The sequence below is a fragment of the Protobothrops mucrosquamatus genome, unplaced genomic scaffold (assembly GCF_001527695.2).
Source record: "Protobothrops mucrosquamatus isolate PMUCROS unplaced genomic scaffold, P.Mucros_1.0 scaffold2249, whole genome shotgun sequence".
NCBI classification, from domain to species: Eukaryota; Metazoa; Chordata; class Lepidosauria; order Squamata; family Viperidae; genus Protobothrops; species Protobothrops mucrosquamatus.
In genome coordinates, this window is record NW_015388338.1 from 173,084 (window position 1) to 190,527 (window position 17,444).

General features: G+C 34.0%; 1 protein-coding gene across 1 annotated transcript in view; it reads left to right on the top strand.

Annotated features, from left to right (window-relative positions):
* Positions 1–17,444, top strand: part of ADGRV1 (adhesion G protein-coupled receptor V1) — a gene marked incomplete at its 3' end in the record, with an annotated part of 65,651 nt that overhangs the window by 46,437 nt on the left and 1,770 nt on the right. Inside the window, exons 18-27 of the mRNA XM_015824475.1 lie at positions 2,005–2,222; positions 2,854–3,591; positions 6,878–7,251; positions 8,189–8,365; positions 9,333–9,513; positions 11,120–11,322; positions 11,700–11,829; positions 13,519–13,892; positions 14,830–15,006; positions 15,970–16,150. Of these exons, the coding sequence (XP_015679961.1) occupies positions 2,005–2,222; positions 2,854–3,591; positions 6,878–7,251; positions 8,189–8,365; positions 9,333–9,513; positions 11,120–11,322; positions 11,700–11,829; positions 13,519–13,892; positions 14,830–15,006; positions 15,970–16,150 (2,753 nt within the window). The remainder of the gene's footprint in view (positions 1–2,004; positions 2,223–2,853; positions 3,592–6,877; positions 7,252–8,188; positions 8,366–9,332; positions 9,514–11,119; positions 11,323–11,699; positions 11,830–13,518; positions 13,893–14,829; positions 15,007–15,969; positions 16,151–17,444) is intronic.

Genomic DNA, 17,444 nt, shown 5'->3' on the forward strand with positions numbered 1-17,444 from the left:
TTGCACAATCTGCACTTTTCATTATTTGATCACTTTTCAACTGTGGACTTGATTGTATTAGTAATTGCAATTACTGCCATCATTATTGTGTTGGGTTTCTTTATTCTGAAACTTCCCTGAGAGTTTACACTTCTAAATCTGAAATATCCTACTGGGAGATTTTTCATGTTATCCTTTAGATTTAAATAAAATCCAAAAAGTAATAAGCAATGATTGTGCAGTGAAAGATAGCATAGTGAGAAATATTTTATTGCTAAAAATACAAAACTTTATTATAAAATCAATATAAGAAATAAATAATCAATAATAAATTCTTATTATAAAGAAATTTGAAGAGAAAATAATATCATCTAGATCACGGGTGTCAAAGTCGCCATATCACGTGACATGTCGTGACGTATCGCAACGTTTTTTACATTGTTGGAGCTGGGGTTGGTGTGGCCTCCATATGATGCAACCAGCCCACAGGCCGGCAGTTTGACACCCCTGATCTAGATGATCTATCTTAACATACTGAATGGAAACACTGACCAACATACATGTTGCTTTGTAAGCTTGCTTTAAAAAAGTTTTTTATGTTAAGAGACATCTTTATCTTTATTTTCATTATGAATATATTAATATGAATGTGAAATCAGTCTGGCATGTAAGAAAGTTTCTACAGTTTCAAATGTTAAATATATTATTCTGGCTTAGATGATCACTTTTGTTTTAGTTCAATTAACTCAGTAGGAGGGGTATACTTTTTAATCAGTGGATTCATAGATGAAACAAATAAGTTAATGAAACTCACTGAAAGAGAGTCTTCCTTGTGTTACCTAAAAGTGGGGCTGCTGTTATTGCTTTCTCCCATTTCTTTTAACATGATTTATAGTAAACAAACTAATAATCCTGATGGTAGGAAAGAATCTAAAATATATTTTAGGGCAATGTCTTATGGAGTGGAAAAATGCTGCTTTTATACACAATCAGAGTTTAGATGGAATACAGGAAAAGTTGAATAATTAAAATGAATTCCACTCAGTGTTTTTATTGTTAAATCAGTGTTAAATCGCATTAAATAAATGCTAAATCAATATTGTTAAATATTAAATTGTTAAATAACTTGGCAACGTTAAGATGTTTGGACCTCAATTCCCGGAATTGCCCAGCTAGCTTTAGTTGAAGTCCAGACATCTTAAAATTGCCAAGTTTGAAAAACATTGAGTTAGATTATATCCAAGAGTATCTGTAGGGTTGCTGGGACAAAGAAGCAACCAGCAAAAGTTCTTTGAACTGAAACATCTTTCTTGATTTTGTGTGTATTCTATTATTTATGATTAATAATTCATACTACTTTACTAGGTGATTGTAAAAAACAAACAGAATCTTTATAGTTAGGAAGATCCCATTAGATGATGTTGTACAAAGTCCTGTTGTAAAACATAATCCTTTACAATCCACTTAAATATCCAAGGGTCAGCTGTTTAAGATTTTGAAAATAATCAGCTGCTAATGTAAAGATTTCAAAGATTTCAGTATATCCCAAAAAGATTTCAAAATAATTATTTCAAAATAGTCTAATATTGCTCAAATCTTATATCATAATCCTATATAGCATTACCTGGGGAGGGATACCAGAACCCATCTGGCTATTTTCATGCCCAAGTATTGTGTGTTTAAGGCAACAATGATACTATGGCATGTTGGCAATGGTAAGGAGTCTTTTGCTTGAGGAAACAAAAAAGAAAACTCTCCATGGTCATAGGCTACAGTACCTTTTGAGCACACCTAAAGTAGCTCTTTGGATCACAGCCAGGGTTTTTAATGTCCTTGTGAAAACTCAAAGGAGATAAATGTATATTCCCAATTTGCATTCCATTGAATAGGTCCTTTAACACGGGGAATATTACATATGTTCATAGTATTCTTCATTGCCCTCTAAAATATATATTTTAGATGGATCATGTAGAGAATTGAAAAAATGTAACTCTGAAAATAGTTTTGTTTTTTTCTACCATACAGGATCCTGAGGCAAAGAGGCTACTTTGGCAATGTTTCTTTGGCCTGGCAACTATTTGGCAATAATTCTGCTTTAGATCCTGGACAAGAATTCTATGAAGTGTCTGGAACTGTATGGTTTATAGAGGGTGAAAAGTCACAGCCTATAATGCTTCATGCTATTCCTGATAACATTCCAGAATTCAATGAATTTTATACTTTAAAACTTGTGAATGCTTCAGGTACATTTACATACTTGGTGATCTATTTAATGTGCCACTTCCTGCTATGATTGTATGTGGTTTAAAAACATAAAAACACAATAAGCACGTATTACATAAGAAAAGATACATCATGAGCCTCAGAACATACTTTCTGGTGTGGTTGCTTCAGTTTTATTTGCAGCCTTCATCTTGAAGACCCATTTGGATTGGCTTTTGATATGTTGCAGAAAAGGAGCCCCAGAGGACATGGTTTTATAAGTGGGAGGTCAAACTGAGGAAGCCTTTTTCTTGATTTATATCTCTTGATTCCTACAGGATAGGGTTCTTGGTCTTCCTTTTTGGCTAGCATGGAGTGGTTGGGCATAATGTATAAGGGTCATACAGTCCCAATGTTAACAAGGACTGGAACCAGAAAACGTTTCATATGTAATAACTCCCTATTCAATCATATTCTTCACTGGGTGGTCTTTGACCAGCTAGTTGGCCTTTCAGATTTACTTGCCTCTAAAGATACTGTAAAGGTAACAATGGGAAAAAAGAAGGAGCATACCTCAGTAGACTGAGCATCCTCTTAAATAAGTAGATAAATAAATAAGCTGATAACATTGTGTGTATGAGTTATAAAAATAATTTCTTGGCTTTCTTATAGGTGGGATTCCTGGTGGCCAGTTATCAGAAAGCAAACTTTCTGTGACTGTGATGATCCCAATTAATGATGATCCCTATGGAGTGTTTATCTTAGATCCGCAGAGCCAAGACAGAGAAGTAGCAGAAGATATTCAGTCTGAGGATGACACGTCCTGCTTTACCAGTTTTACAGTATGGAGGCATCAGGGAACTTTTGGAACTGTCAGGATTGGCTGGGAAATATTATCTAGCACCTTCAGAGAAGGATTACCTCTAATGATTGACTTCTTATTGCTTGGAAAGTTTACAGATTCAGTGAAGTCAAAGCCTCACATGCGACGGCATCACACTGGAACAGATGCTTTATATTTTAGTGGTGAAGAAGATGCATATGGGATAATTGAGCCAGAGCTCCATGTTAGTAAAAACAAAATACTTAGTGTCTTCACATTTTCAGCATGGGTACTTCCTAGTGCCAACAACGATGGATTTATAATAACAAAGGACAATAATAATGGACTAATATATTATGGAGTAAAAATAGGCACAAATGAATCCCATCTTACTTTAGGGTTCTATTACATGCCATTGCAGTCTAATATGACTTATATAGCTAAGATCACGATTATGAAATACTTGGAGGAAAATATTTGGATTCACCTTCTGATTATGCTCAATAATGGCACTCTTGAGTTTTTCATTGATGGCAAACCTATGCCTGGGGGCATTAAGAGTCTCAAAGGAAAAGCAATTGCTGATGGTAAGCAATGTGTTAATTATTACTATTGGTTTGTTGCATAGTTGGACAGATGTTTAAACTGGATTGGCATTTTTTGTCCACCTGCTGAGTCCTTCCCAAGGACTTGCCAGATGCTGTTATTAAATATTAATTAAATATTAAATAATATTAAGGGTATTGTTGCATGATGTAAATTGTTCTGCCTTTTGCAATTGATAGATGGTGCTTTCCTTAATGCCGATGGTGAAATCCAGATGTTTTGTATTTGGTCCCAAGGCATTAATTACTACTTGTGCTATCTCTGTTTTATTTTGCCACAGTGGTTCTACTTCAGTTATTCTCTGTGTTCTTTGTACACAACAACATGAAATGATAACTACTAATTCTTAATTGGATTTGGCCTTCTTACTCATCATGTTCTTCCACAAAACCTAATATATTATAATCTCTCAGCATAGTATATGTGTGGATCCAAGCAGTGTGGCTTTTTGGACATTTTAAACTGCCATCCAAGATTTTTTAGTATGGCACTCCATGTGCTGATAACAGTGTGACTACCATGGGCAGCTTATGCCATAATCTTTCAATTTTGATTTTTTAGATCTTGATACTTTGTGATCACCAATTCTTTGTCTTCTATTCTACTATCTCCTGGTATTGCCACATCAGTTATCTACACTTTCTTCTTTTAAATCACAGTGATATCTGGTATCCTTATGAGGCTAAACTCAGATTACATTTAGAAATGCCACAATATTTTAACTCATTCCTTTTTTATTAACTTTTCAACAACATACTGTATTCCCACCAATTTTTCATTACTGGCACATGAACATTTTTACAGATGTTCCAATAAATCAGTTTAGTGACTATGGTATGTCATTGTTTATAATCAGTTTGTGTGATCTTCTTGCACAAGCTGAATATATGGTCTACTGTTTTTTCTGCCTCTTTGCACAGTCTTCGTGTTCAATCAATTCTGGCCTTGATTACATTAGTTCAAATAGCAAAAGCAATATCATTTAGACTTATATACCGCTTCACAGTGCTTTACAGCACTCTCTAAGTGATTTACAGAGTCAGCATATTGCCCCCAACACTCATTTTGCTGGAAGAATGGAAGGCTGAGTCAACCTTCAGCTGGTCAGGATTGAAGGAATCGAGCTTCTGGCAGTGTAACCAGACTTAGCCTGCAATACTGCATTCTAACCACTATGCCACCACAGCTCAGCCAAATCAAGCCTTAGGTTGCTTTTTAAAATTTCCAGTTGCCAAATTTAATCTTTATCACATTCCCCTCAATTTTTTGTAGAAATTGACCATTTGGTGATTTTCCTTATCAGCATTCTATATTTTATTTCATTATCTGGATATTCCCTTTTTGTTTTCTATATGTTCAGTAATTATTTAATTATTAATTATTAATCAATTCTTTCTTTAATAATTCAGCTATCATTATCATTATTATTGGTTGGCTGCACTGTTAGCCAGATGTTTAGACTGGAATTGGCATTTTTATCCATCATGCTTTCCAAGGGAGAGGTAGATTTTTTTGATGGTGTTAAGGGTATCATTGCAGGATATAAGCTGCTCCTGTGAGGTGTTTTGAGTTCTTTTAATTGAAATTTGGGGTAATCAAACTCCATTGAGAAGTGAAATTGCTAAAGGAATTACATATTTTTCTTTCATTATATAAGAAATTCATCCCCATTCATTTAAAATTCCATAAATAAATATATGGTTTTTATTATACAGATCTGAAACAGATAATCTCTGTGATAAGTATTTACTTTTTAAAAAATGGATTGCAGAGTTATATTGGCTAATGTTGGGATAATTCATTCAAATTTCCAGTTTCAAATAGCTAGCTTTGCATTCTAGCCATTCTATTTTTTATACATATTTTTAATGTAAAGTTATATTATAATTAACATATGGTACTACTGATCTTCTGTTTATAAGCCATTGTGCTTCTACAACATTGTGCATCCACAGTAGCTTTAAAAGATATTGTAAAGCAGTAGGATGGGAAAATATTTTACAGCTTTTTGTTATTACTGGAAATATGGTATGTGTGCCTTACAAGCTTTGTCAAAATGTCTCAGTATAGATGGAATTTAAATCAGTTTGGAATCAAATGGCATGAGGACAGGCAGAAGCAGATTCAATAGTAAGAAGCATGGATATGTCCTAGCTAGTAGCAGCTCCTGTATTTAACAGCAACTGTCATAAAATACCACTGTAGGTGATCTGTCTGACAAATAGGGATGCTGCCTATACCTAAACCTTTTAGTGATCCAGAAGGATACCATGGCAAATAGGTACCATCACAACCCAGATGCAAAATATTCTGTCCACAAAGAATTCTTTAAAAGCATCATACACAGCTTCTGAGAGCAAATTCAAAATTGAAGGAGTTTGTATTAAACCCCTAACATTTTCTGGTGAAATATGAATGTGCAGATGCAATAGATGTAAAATTAAATTGTACTTATTGAGTGCATCTCATGATGCATCTCTATCAGTAGGAAAGCATACATCCAGACTGTCTCAATCCACAAAAAATGGATTATAAGCTTCTCAGATTTTCATTCTACATCAGAAGCTCAACATCAAAAGACTTATCTCTCCTGAGGCAGAACATCAACCACTGGTCATACCAATTGCTGCACCACTAATTTATCTCCAGTTTTCTATGCCCAACACTTCAGCACACCACCTCTCATATAGGTGGTGAAACCCGGCTGATGAAGCAGAACTTTGTAGCTGTAGTTCAGCAGGATAGAAATAAAAGCTACAGAAAAGTTTCAGTAGGTCCTCTTTGCTTTCTCAAAGCTGGAGAAGAACAGCCTTTATAAATTAACTCTTGAATCCTGTTTATTGCTTCTTTTAAGATTTAACAGAAACCAGACTTTTACATTATAGTAAACTTTACAAATCACAAACATGTACATTACTTCTCTTCATTCAACTTACAGATTTCTGTTTTTGCTTTTGAACAAATCAGATTTGTTATGCCTAGTTCTGATGTGTTCAAATAATGGCTAGATAAAACAAATGAAAGCAAAACATCTTATTATTCCATGAAGTTTGAGCCAGAAGAATCTGCTTTAACTACACTGGACTTGGGTATTACGTAAATATTAATACTTGCATTAATTTTAGTTACATTGAAGTCAGTTTTCGTGTTTTAGATAATGAAATTCAAAATGAGTGATTATGTACAGTACTAACCAAAATTTAATTTTGTAAAACATAAAGTTGGAGCCTTAAAAGCAATATTTATTTGTGGGTCTGTTTTCCCTAGGACAAGGCATAATGAAAGTTGGTGCTGGCATAAATGGTGGCAGCAGGTATAAAGGATTGATGCAAGATGTGAGATTTTATGAATGTAAATTAACAAACGAAGAGATCAGTGAACTTCACGCTATGCCAGCAAAGTCTGATTTGTACCCCATCTCTGGATACTTAGAATATCGACAAGGAGAAAGGAACAAATCATTCATTGTTTCTGTCAAAGATGACAAAGAAGAGGAAGGAGAGGAGCTGTTCATTCTAAAGCTTATTTCAGTTTATGGAGGAGCACGAATTTCACAAGACAATGCAACTGCAACATTAAGAATCCAGAAAAGCGATAATGCCAATGGATTATTTGGTTTCACGGGAGCGTGTATTCCAGAGGTAGAAAAACCCTATTAATGTAATCTATGAAAATCCTTAATTCAAGCCTAACCAGTATACATACTATATACAGGTAGTTTTCATTTACTAATTGCCTCGTTTAGGGCTGTTTCATCACAACAGTGATGAAAAAGTAACTTTGCAGCAAATCTGTGCATTTATGACCTTCACAGATCAATAAAGGAAAGCTGAAGTAAAATCATAAACACAGTTGTGGCTTCACTTAGTGATGCTTTGCTCATTTTCTTTTCAACCTCTTCTTATCCTAAGCAATATGGAGATAATGATACTGACCTTGTAATCTTGATAGCACATTGCTATCAAAGGCAGTCCTAATGTCGCTTAATCTTGTTATCTGAAAAGTCTTCATACTAGCAACACATAATCCTGGGGAATTATTGGAATTGGTTTAGCAGTAATCTGGGGCACTGTTAACTGGAAGTAGGTTTATAAGCAGGTAGTTATAAAGCAAATAACATCATGGGTAGTGGAAAAGGAATAATAGAATATTAAGATAGAGATTTAACATGGGCAAACAATGAATATAAGGCTTTTTTCTACTGAGGAAAATGATTATTATGCACACTCTGATTTTAAAAACAGATGCCTCCTTTTGTTATTTTCCTTCAATTATTTTCTTTTTATTTCATATATTTTATATGGTAATCTTGCTAAAGAGAAATGTCTCCCTGTTAATCATTGCTAAAGTGCTTTGGGAGCCTTTAGAGTTGATGAATGAGGTAAAATAATTATTGAACAAACGAACATGTGTGTGTAATGGGATTTTCCCCCAAAATAAGAATTTATGCATTTAAAAGCTGAATATTGTTTTTATTGTAACTTATCAATGTGACTTCATATTTCATTTTCACCCAAACCTCAGAATTTTCAAACTTATATTTATCATACTGTTTATTACAATTCTTATTGTTTATAGGTCTCTAATGAAGGTTCTACTGTATCTTGTGTAGTGGAACGCACCAGAGGGGCCTTGGATTCTGTTTTTGTGTATTACACTATCTCTCAGATTGATTCTTATGGCGTTAATTATACTGTTACTGACTTTGCTAACAGTAGTGGGATTATAACATTCCTTCCTTTCCAGAGATCAGAGGTAAATCATACATACCTCTTCAATTTAACAATATTATTGTTATGCATTGCTGCTTTGAAATTTGGACAATATTTTGCTAATCTATAGTTAATTTTGTTGGGAATAATTTTGTTGTATGGGAATTTTTTGTTTGTTTGTTACTACCGATGTATTTTCAGGGATGCAAACTAATTTCAGTATTTATAATATTATATTTCTGGCTTTAACTGAAGGTTCATTGTGCTAGTTACAGATGTACCTAATTTCTAGTTATTTTTTATTTACACTTAAATGAATGTTGAATAACAATTAGAGTGGAAATGCTATAAAATCTTTTCAAAGAACAGGAAGTATTAAGTAGTCTCTGTAAGACTGTCATCATATTAGCACTAAACTAAAAATTAAATGATTGTGATATTTAGGGATGAATTCTTTGTCATCTGTATCTTGTATAATTCTAAACTTTCATCTAAAAATAGCTTGCCTGATTACCACTTTAATGTTCTTTTATTAATATACAAATATCCTTAATTTTTCCCAAGCCTTTTAAAATCATAGAGCTTTTAACTATATTTTTGCATCCTTTATTTTTTTCCTATTTATATTTTTTAAGTATTCCTAAATTTGAATGATATTTTAATGTTGTATTTAATAGTTTTGCCTTATGTTGTTCATTTTTAAATTTCTCCTTTATCAGCTTTTTAAATAATGCTTTACTTGCAGTAGTTTTTAATTAATTGAGATAGGATAACATAATGGTTGATTGACCAAAAGTGTTGACTCCATTAGAAAAACTTGTCAGGTTAATATATCTTTAAAATTGGTTATAATATATTCTTCTCAGATTGAAATTAGAGTTTCACCTTTCCAACAATGTTTATGTAAAATTTTTCACACTTTTGGATTTGCCTTTTTAAATGCAATGATACTATTTTTATTTAATTTGGTTTTCTGTCTGCATCTTTATCCTGTCATTTCCTGTTCCCAGGTTTTGAATTTGCATGTGCTTGATGATGATATACCTGAACTGAAAGAATATTTCCAGGTGACATTAGTATCTGCTATTACTGGAGATGGAAAAACAGGTTCAACCCCAACCAGTGGAGCTAGCATAGATCCAGAGAAGGAAACTACTTACATCACCATCAAAGCTAGTGATCATCCATATGGTAATAATTATAGGAATTCTGTTCGCACTTTAAATTTCATACTTAATTTGTACAGATGACTATATAGTTATTCACATATAGCATTCAAGATGTAGACCTTTAGTATGTGCTACAGATAGTTTGCTGCTCTGTAATGTAATAGCAATAACACTTAGACTTTTATACAATTTCACAGCCCTCTCTAAGCAGTTTACAGAGTCAGCATATTGCCCCCACCAATCTGAGTCCTCATTTTACCAACCTCGGAAGGATGGAAGACTGAGTCAACCTTGAGCCAGTGAGAATCGAACTGCTGGCAGTCAGCAGAATTAGCTTGCAATACTGCATTCTAACCACTGCGCCACCATGGCTCATGCTACATATGTGTGTTAATATAAGAGTTTTGAATTATTTAGCATTCTTCATCCAGTGCTGTATGTTACTAAACATAAAATGCCTGCCTACTGTAACTCTCACAGCATTTCAGACATAAGACTAAAAATATTTAACATGGGAATCTTGCAAAGTTACAGTCATTGTTCTACTAGATGCGCATCCTAGTGTACTTAATAAAACATGCATAATATTGTAGCAAAATCATTAATTTTTTCCTAAACTATGATCATTTTAAATAATCTATTATATTTAGTTTTATATATTGTTATTTTCCATCAAAATCAGTGACAGGATGTAAGACTTTTTAAAAGCTGAATAAATATATCAGGAATCATTCTTTGCTAATTAAAATGCATTGTCTCCCCACCCCATCCCCAAAACAAATGTGTCTCGGAGACAGATTGAAGAGGCTAAAGGGGGCAAAAGGCTACAGCTTTATTAATGGAATCTATAGGGAAGGAGATGTTCCTGAGATTGAAATGTCCGATTATTTAGAGCAGGGTTTCTCAACCTTAGCAACTTTAAGATGGATGGACTTCAACTCCCAGAATTCCCCAGCCAGCAAAACCAGTAACCCAGGCCTCTTCCATTAGTATTATCACTTGGCTAATGGGTTCAGATCAGGATTCACATTATAGAATGAAGCACCACTGGAGGATGCATTGATGCAATTTCTATTAGTGTTGGAAACATCAGCTATATCCAAGAGCAGTCTGTAGATGACAAACATAAGTTGGATGTAGCTTCCTGTGGTTGTCTCCTGTGGCATATATACAGTATATCATTTATTATTGTTTTTCTGTTTGAATAGTTGTTTTTTATCAATAGATAGATAGATAGATAGATAGATAGATATAGATTTAATTAGTTGCTATAAATATTTAAATAATTTATACTATTTGTCATCTAAGAATTAGCAGACATTCTACATAGCGCCTGCTTTTCTATGTTTTCTTTTTTTCAGGAGAACTATTAACTTTTCATAATTATCCTATGCCAACTGGAGAAAGCCAAGAACCTTTTTTGCTGGAATTAATTACCCAATTGCAAAATTGAATACCTTAACATATTTTCCCATATCTGTATGCAAATTCAGTGGAAATTGTAGCTCAAATGGACATGGATCTTTATATATTCAATTTATGTATCAGAGACAAAAGTATTTTTATTAATAAATGTTTTGCCCGCATTTAAGGATAAATAATACAAGATATATTTTTTCACTTGCCAGGTTTGTTGCAGTTCTCTGTTGGGCAGCCTCCTTCAGGTACTGATGAAACCATTCTTTCAGCCATGACAGCACCCCACATTACTATCAAGGAAGAAATAGGACAAGTCAGCTTGCTTGTTGTTCGAGCACAAGGCCTGCTTGGGACAATTGTGGCACAATACAGAACAGTTGCACTAACAGCATTCAGCCCTCAAGATTATCAGGTATGTGAGCGGCTCTCTAAAAGGGTTGATAGAGGCCAGTTAGCTTCAATGAGTTTATCACTGAAATAGTATGTCCAATGTATTCTTGTCAGTGTTTCAGAGTAAAGGGAATAGTTGGGATTGGTGCTAGGATACTGCTGTCCCTGCTACCTGTGGGATTCTTGCCTTAGATTCTGCATTCCATGGCTGAATTGGTAATAGAGTTCCCTAGGCTTTTGGTGCCTGGATGTTTTAATTTGGCACCCCATGATGCTGAGTCCAAGATGGCTCAGACGTTTGTGGCCTCTATGGCAACTATGGACCTGTCCCAAGTAAATGACAGCTTGACACATATAGTGGCCTCATGTGGATCTTTTAACAGCTTTTTTTCCCTGCAGGGAATTACAGGGACCTTGGAATTTCTGCCAGGAGAAAGATACAAGCACATTCTTGTGAACATTACAGACAATTCTCTCCCTGAGCTAGAAAAGGCTTTCAAAGTAGAATTGCTGAATCCAGATGGGGCAGGTAAAGATTTATGGAATAATAATAATAATAATATATTCTGTCTCTTTGGGGACTGAAATTTAGTTACATTTAATTTATTCTGGTGAAACTCTCATAAATAACTTGAATTTTCTTTTTAAAAAGCATTAGATTTTTAATTTTCTGTTGAAGATATTAGCTGCATTTCTTGTTAAACAAAATACTCCATGTAAAATAGATACTATACAGTGTATGTTGNCTAGCCATTCTATTTTTTATACATATTTTTAATGTAAAGTTATATTATAATTAACATATGGTACTACTGATCTTCTGTTTATAAGCCATTGTGCTTCTACAACATTGTGCATCCACAGTAGCTTTAAAAGATATTGTAAAGCAGTAGGATGGGAAAATATTTTACAGCTTTTTGTTATTACTGGAAATATGGTATGTGTACCTTACAAGCTTTGTCAAAATATCTCAGTATGGATGGAATTTAAATCAGTTTGGAATCAAATGGCATGAGGATAGGCAGAAGCAGATTGAATAGTAAGAAGCATGGATATGTCCTAGCTAGTAGCAGCTCCTGTATTTAACAGCAACTGTCATAAAATACCACTGTAGGTGATCTGTCTGACAAATATGGATGCTGCCTATACCAAACCTTTTAGTGATCCAGAAGGATACCATGGCAAATAGGTACCATCACAACCCAGATGCAAAATATTCTGTCAACAAAGAACTCTTTAAAAGCATCATACACAGCTTCTGAGAGCAAATTCAAAATTGAAGGAGTTTGTATTAAACCCCTAACATTTTCTGGTGAAATATGAATGTGCAGATGCAATAGATGTAAAATTAAATTGTACTTATTGAGTGCATCTCATGATACATCTCTATCAGTAGGAAAGCATACATCTAGACTGTCTCAATCCACAAAAAATGGATTAGCCAGACTGTCTCAATCCACAAAAAATGGATTAGCCAGATTCTCAGATTTTCATTCTACATCAGAAGCTCAGCATCAAAAGACTTATCTCTTCTGAGGCAGAACATCAACTACTGGTCATACCAATTGCTGCACCACTAATTTATCTCCAGTTTTCTATGCCCAACACTTCAGCACACCACCTTTCATATAGGTGGTGAAACCTGGCTGATGAAGCAGAACTTTGTAGCTGTAGTTCAGCAGGATAGAAATAAAAGCTACAGAAAAGTTTCAGTAGGTCCTCTTTGCTTTCTCAAAGCTGGAGAAGAACAGCCTTTATAAATTAACTCTTGAATCCTGTTTATTGCTTCTTTAAAGCCTCTTAAGATTTAACAGAAACCAGACTTTTACATTATAGTAAACTTTACAAATCACAAACATGGACATTACTTCTCTTCATTCAACTTACAGATTTCTGTTTTTGCTTTTGAATAAATCAGATTTGTTATGCCTAGTTCTGATGTGTTCAAATAATGGCTAGATAAAACAAATGAAAGCAAAACATCTTATTATTCCATGAAGTTTGAGCCAGAAGAACCTGCTTTAACTACACTGGACTTGGGTATTACATAAATATTAATACTTGCATTAATTTTAGTTACATTGAAGTCAGTTTTCGTGTTTTAGATAATGAAATTCAAAATGAGTGATTATGTACAGTACTAACCAAAATTTAATTTTGTAAAACTTAAAGTTGGAGCCTTAAAAGCAATATTTATTTGTGGGTCTGTTTTCCCTAGGACAAGGAATAATGAAAGTTGGTGCTGGCATAAATGGTGGCAGCAGGTATAAAGGATTGATGCAAGATGTGAGATTTTATGAATGTAAATTAACAAAGGAAGAGATCAGTGAACTTCACGCTATGCCAGCAAAGTCTGATTTGTACCCCATCTCTGGATACTTAGAATATCGACAAGGAGAAAGGAACAAATCATTCATTGTTTCTGTCAAAGATGACAAAGAAGAGGAAGGAGAGGAGCTGTTCATTCTAAAGCTTATTTCAGTTTATGGAGGAGCACAAATTTCACAAGACAATTCAACTGCAACATTAAGAATCCAGAAAAGTGATAATGCCAATGGATTATTTGGTTTCACAGGAGCATGTATTCCAGAGGTAGAAAAACCCTATTAATGTAATCCATGAAAATCCTTAATTCAAGCCTAACCAGTATACATACTATATACAGGTAGTTTTCATTTACTAATTGCCTCGTTTAGGGCTGTTTCATCACAACAGTGATGAAAAAGTAAGTTTGCAGCAAATCTGTGCATTTATGACCTTCACAGATCAATAAAGGAAAGTTGAAGTAAAATCATAAACACAGTTGTGGCTTCACTTAGTGATGCTTTGCTCATTTTCTTTTCAACCTCTTCTTATCCTAAGCAATATGGAGATAATGATACTGACCTTGTAATCTTGATAGCACATTGCTATCAAAGGCAGTCCTAATGTTGCTTAATCTTGTTAGCTGAAAAGTCTTCATACTAGCAACACATAATCCTGGGGAATTATTGGAATTGGTTTAGCAGTAATCTGGGGCACTGTTAACTGGAAGTAGGTTTATAAGCAGGTAGTTATAAAGCAAATAACATCATGGGTAGTGGAAAAGGAATGATAGAATATTAAGATAGAGATTTAACATGGGCAAACAATGGATATAAGGCTTTTTTCTACTGAGGAAAATGATTATTATGCACACTCTGATTTTAAAAACAGATGCCTCCTTTTGTTATTTTCCTTCAATTATTTTCTTTTTATTTCATATATTTTATATGGTAATCTTGCTAAAGAGAAATGTCTTCCTGTTAATCATTGCTAAAGTGCTTTGGGAGCCTTTAGAGTTGATGAATGAGGTAAAATAATTATTGAACAAACGAACATGTGTGTGTAATGGGATTTTCCCCCAAAATAAGAATTTATGCATTTAAAAGCTGAATATTGTTTTTATTGTAACTTATCAATGTGACTTCATATTTCATTTTCACCCAAACCTCAGAATTTTCAAACTTATATTTATCATACTGTTTATTGCAATTCTTATTGTTTATAGGTCTCTAATGAAGGTTCTACTGTATCTTGTGTAGTGGAACGCACCAGAGGGGCCTTGGATTCTGTTTTTGTGTATTACACTATCTCTCAGATTGATTCTTATGGCGTTAATTATACTGTTACTGACTTTGCTAACAGTAGTGGGATTATAACATTCCTTCCTTTCCAGAGATCAGAGGTAAATCATACATACCTCTTCAATTTAACAATATTATTGTTATGCATTGCTGCTTTGAAATTTGGACAATATTTTGCTAATCTATAGTTAATTTTGTTGGGAATAATTTTGTTGTATGGGAATTTTTTGTTTGTTTGTTACTACCGATGTATTTTCAGGGATGCAAACTAATTTCAGTATTTATAATATATTTCTGGCTTTAACTGAAGGTTCATTGTGCTAGTTACAGATGTACCTAATTTCTAGTTATTTTTTATTTACACTTAAATGAATGTTGAATAACAATTAGAGTGGAAATGCTATAAAATCTTTTCAAAGAACAGGAAGTATTAAGTAGTCTCTGTAAGACTGTCATCATATTAGCACTAAACTAAAAATTAAATGATTGTGATATTTAGGGATGAATTCTTTGTCATCTGTATCTTTTATAATTCTAAACTTTCATCTAAAAATAGCTTGCCTGATTACCACTTTAATGTTCTTTTATTAATATACAAATATCCTTAATTTTTCCCAAGCCTTTTAAAATCATAGAGCTTTTAACTATATTTTTGCATCCTTTATTTTTTCCTATTTATATTTTTTAAGTATTCCTAAATTTGAATGATATTTTAATGTTGTATTTAATAGTTTTGCCTTATGTTGTTCATTTTTAAATTTCTCCTTTATCAGCTTTTTAAATAATGCTTTACTTGCAGTAGTTTTTAATTAATTGAGATAGGATAACATAATGGTTGATTGACCAAAAGTGTTGACTCCATTAGAAAAACTTGTCAGATTAATATATCTTTAAAATTGGTTATAATATATTCTTCTCAGATTGAAATTAGAGTTTCACCTTTCCAACAATGTTTATGTAAAATTTTTCACACTTTTGGATTTGCCTTTTTAAATGCAATGACAATATTTTTATTTAATTTGGTTTTCTGTCTGCATCTTTATCCTGTCATTTCCTGTTCCCAGGTTTTGAATTTGCATGTGCTTGATGATGATATACCTGAACTGAAAGAATATTTTCAGGTGACATTAGTATCTGCTATTACTGGAGATGGAAAAACAGGTTCAACCCCAACCAGTGGAGCTAGCATAGATCCAGAGAAGGAAACTACTTACATCACCATCAAAGCTAGTGATCATCCATATGGTAATAATTATAGGAATTCTGTTCGCACTTTAAATTTCATACTTAATTTGTATAGATGACTATATAGTTATTCACATATAACATTCAAGATGTAGACCTTTAGTATGTGCTACAGATAGTTTGCTGCTCTGTAATGTAATAGCAATAACACTTAGACTTTTATACCATTTCACAGCCCTCTCTAAGCAGTTTACAGAGTCAGCATATTGCCCCCACCAATCTGAGTCCTCATTTTACCAACCTTGGAAGGATGGAAGACTGAGTCAACCTTGAGCCAGTGAGAATCGAACTGCTGGCAGTCAGCAGAATTAGCCTGCAATACTGCATTCTAACTACTGCACTACCACAGCTCATGCTACATATGTGTGTTAATATAAGAGTTTTGAATTATTTAGCATTCTTCATCCAGTGCTGTATGTTACTAAACATAAAATGCCTGCCTACTGTAACTCTCACAGCATTTCAGACATAAGACTAAAAATATTTAACATGGGAATCTTGCAAAGTTACAGTCATTGTTCTACTAGATGCGCATCCTAGTGTACTTAATAAAACATGCATAATGTTGTAGCAAATCATTATTTTTTCCTAAATTATGATAATTTTAAATAATCTATTACCGTATATTTAGTTTTATATATTGTTATGTTCCATCAAAATCAGTGACAGGATGTAAGACTTTTTAAAAGCTGAATAAATATATCTGGAATCATTCTTTGCTGATTAAAATGCATTGTCTCCCCACCCCATCCCCAAAACAAATGTGTCTCGGAGACAGATTGAAGAGGCTAAAGGGGGCAAAAGGCTACAGCTTTATTAATGGAATCTATAGGGAAGGAGATGTTCCTGAGATTGAAATGTCCGATTATTTAGAGCAGGGTTTCTCAACCTTAGCAACTTTAAGATGGATGGACTTCAACTCCCAGAATTCCCCAGCCAGCAAAACCAGTAACCCAGGCCTCTTCCATTAGTATTATCACTTGGCTAATGGGTTCAGATCAGGATTCACATTATAGAATGAAGCACCACTGGAGGATGCATTGATGCAATTTCTATTAGTGTTGGAAACATCAGCTATATCCAAGAGCAGTCTGTAGGTATGGTCAGCTGACTCCATCGCTGACTATAGGGGGCGAAACTTTGGCCCCCTCGGAGAGGGTACGCAACTTGGGGGTCCTCCTGGATCCACGGCTGACACTGGAAGACCAGTTGGCGGCTGTGGCCAGGGGGGCGTTTTACCGGGTGCGCCTGGTGCACCAGTTGCGGCCTTTTCTGGACCGGGATGCCTTGCGCA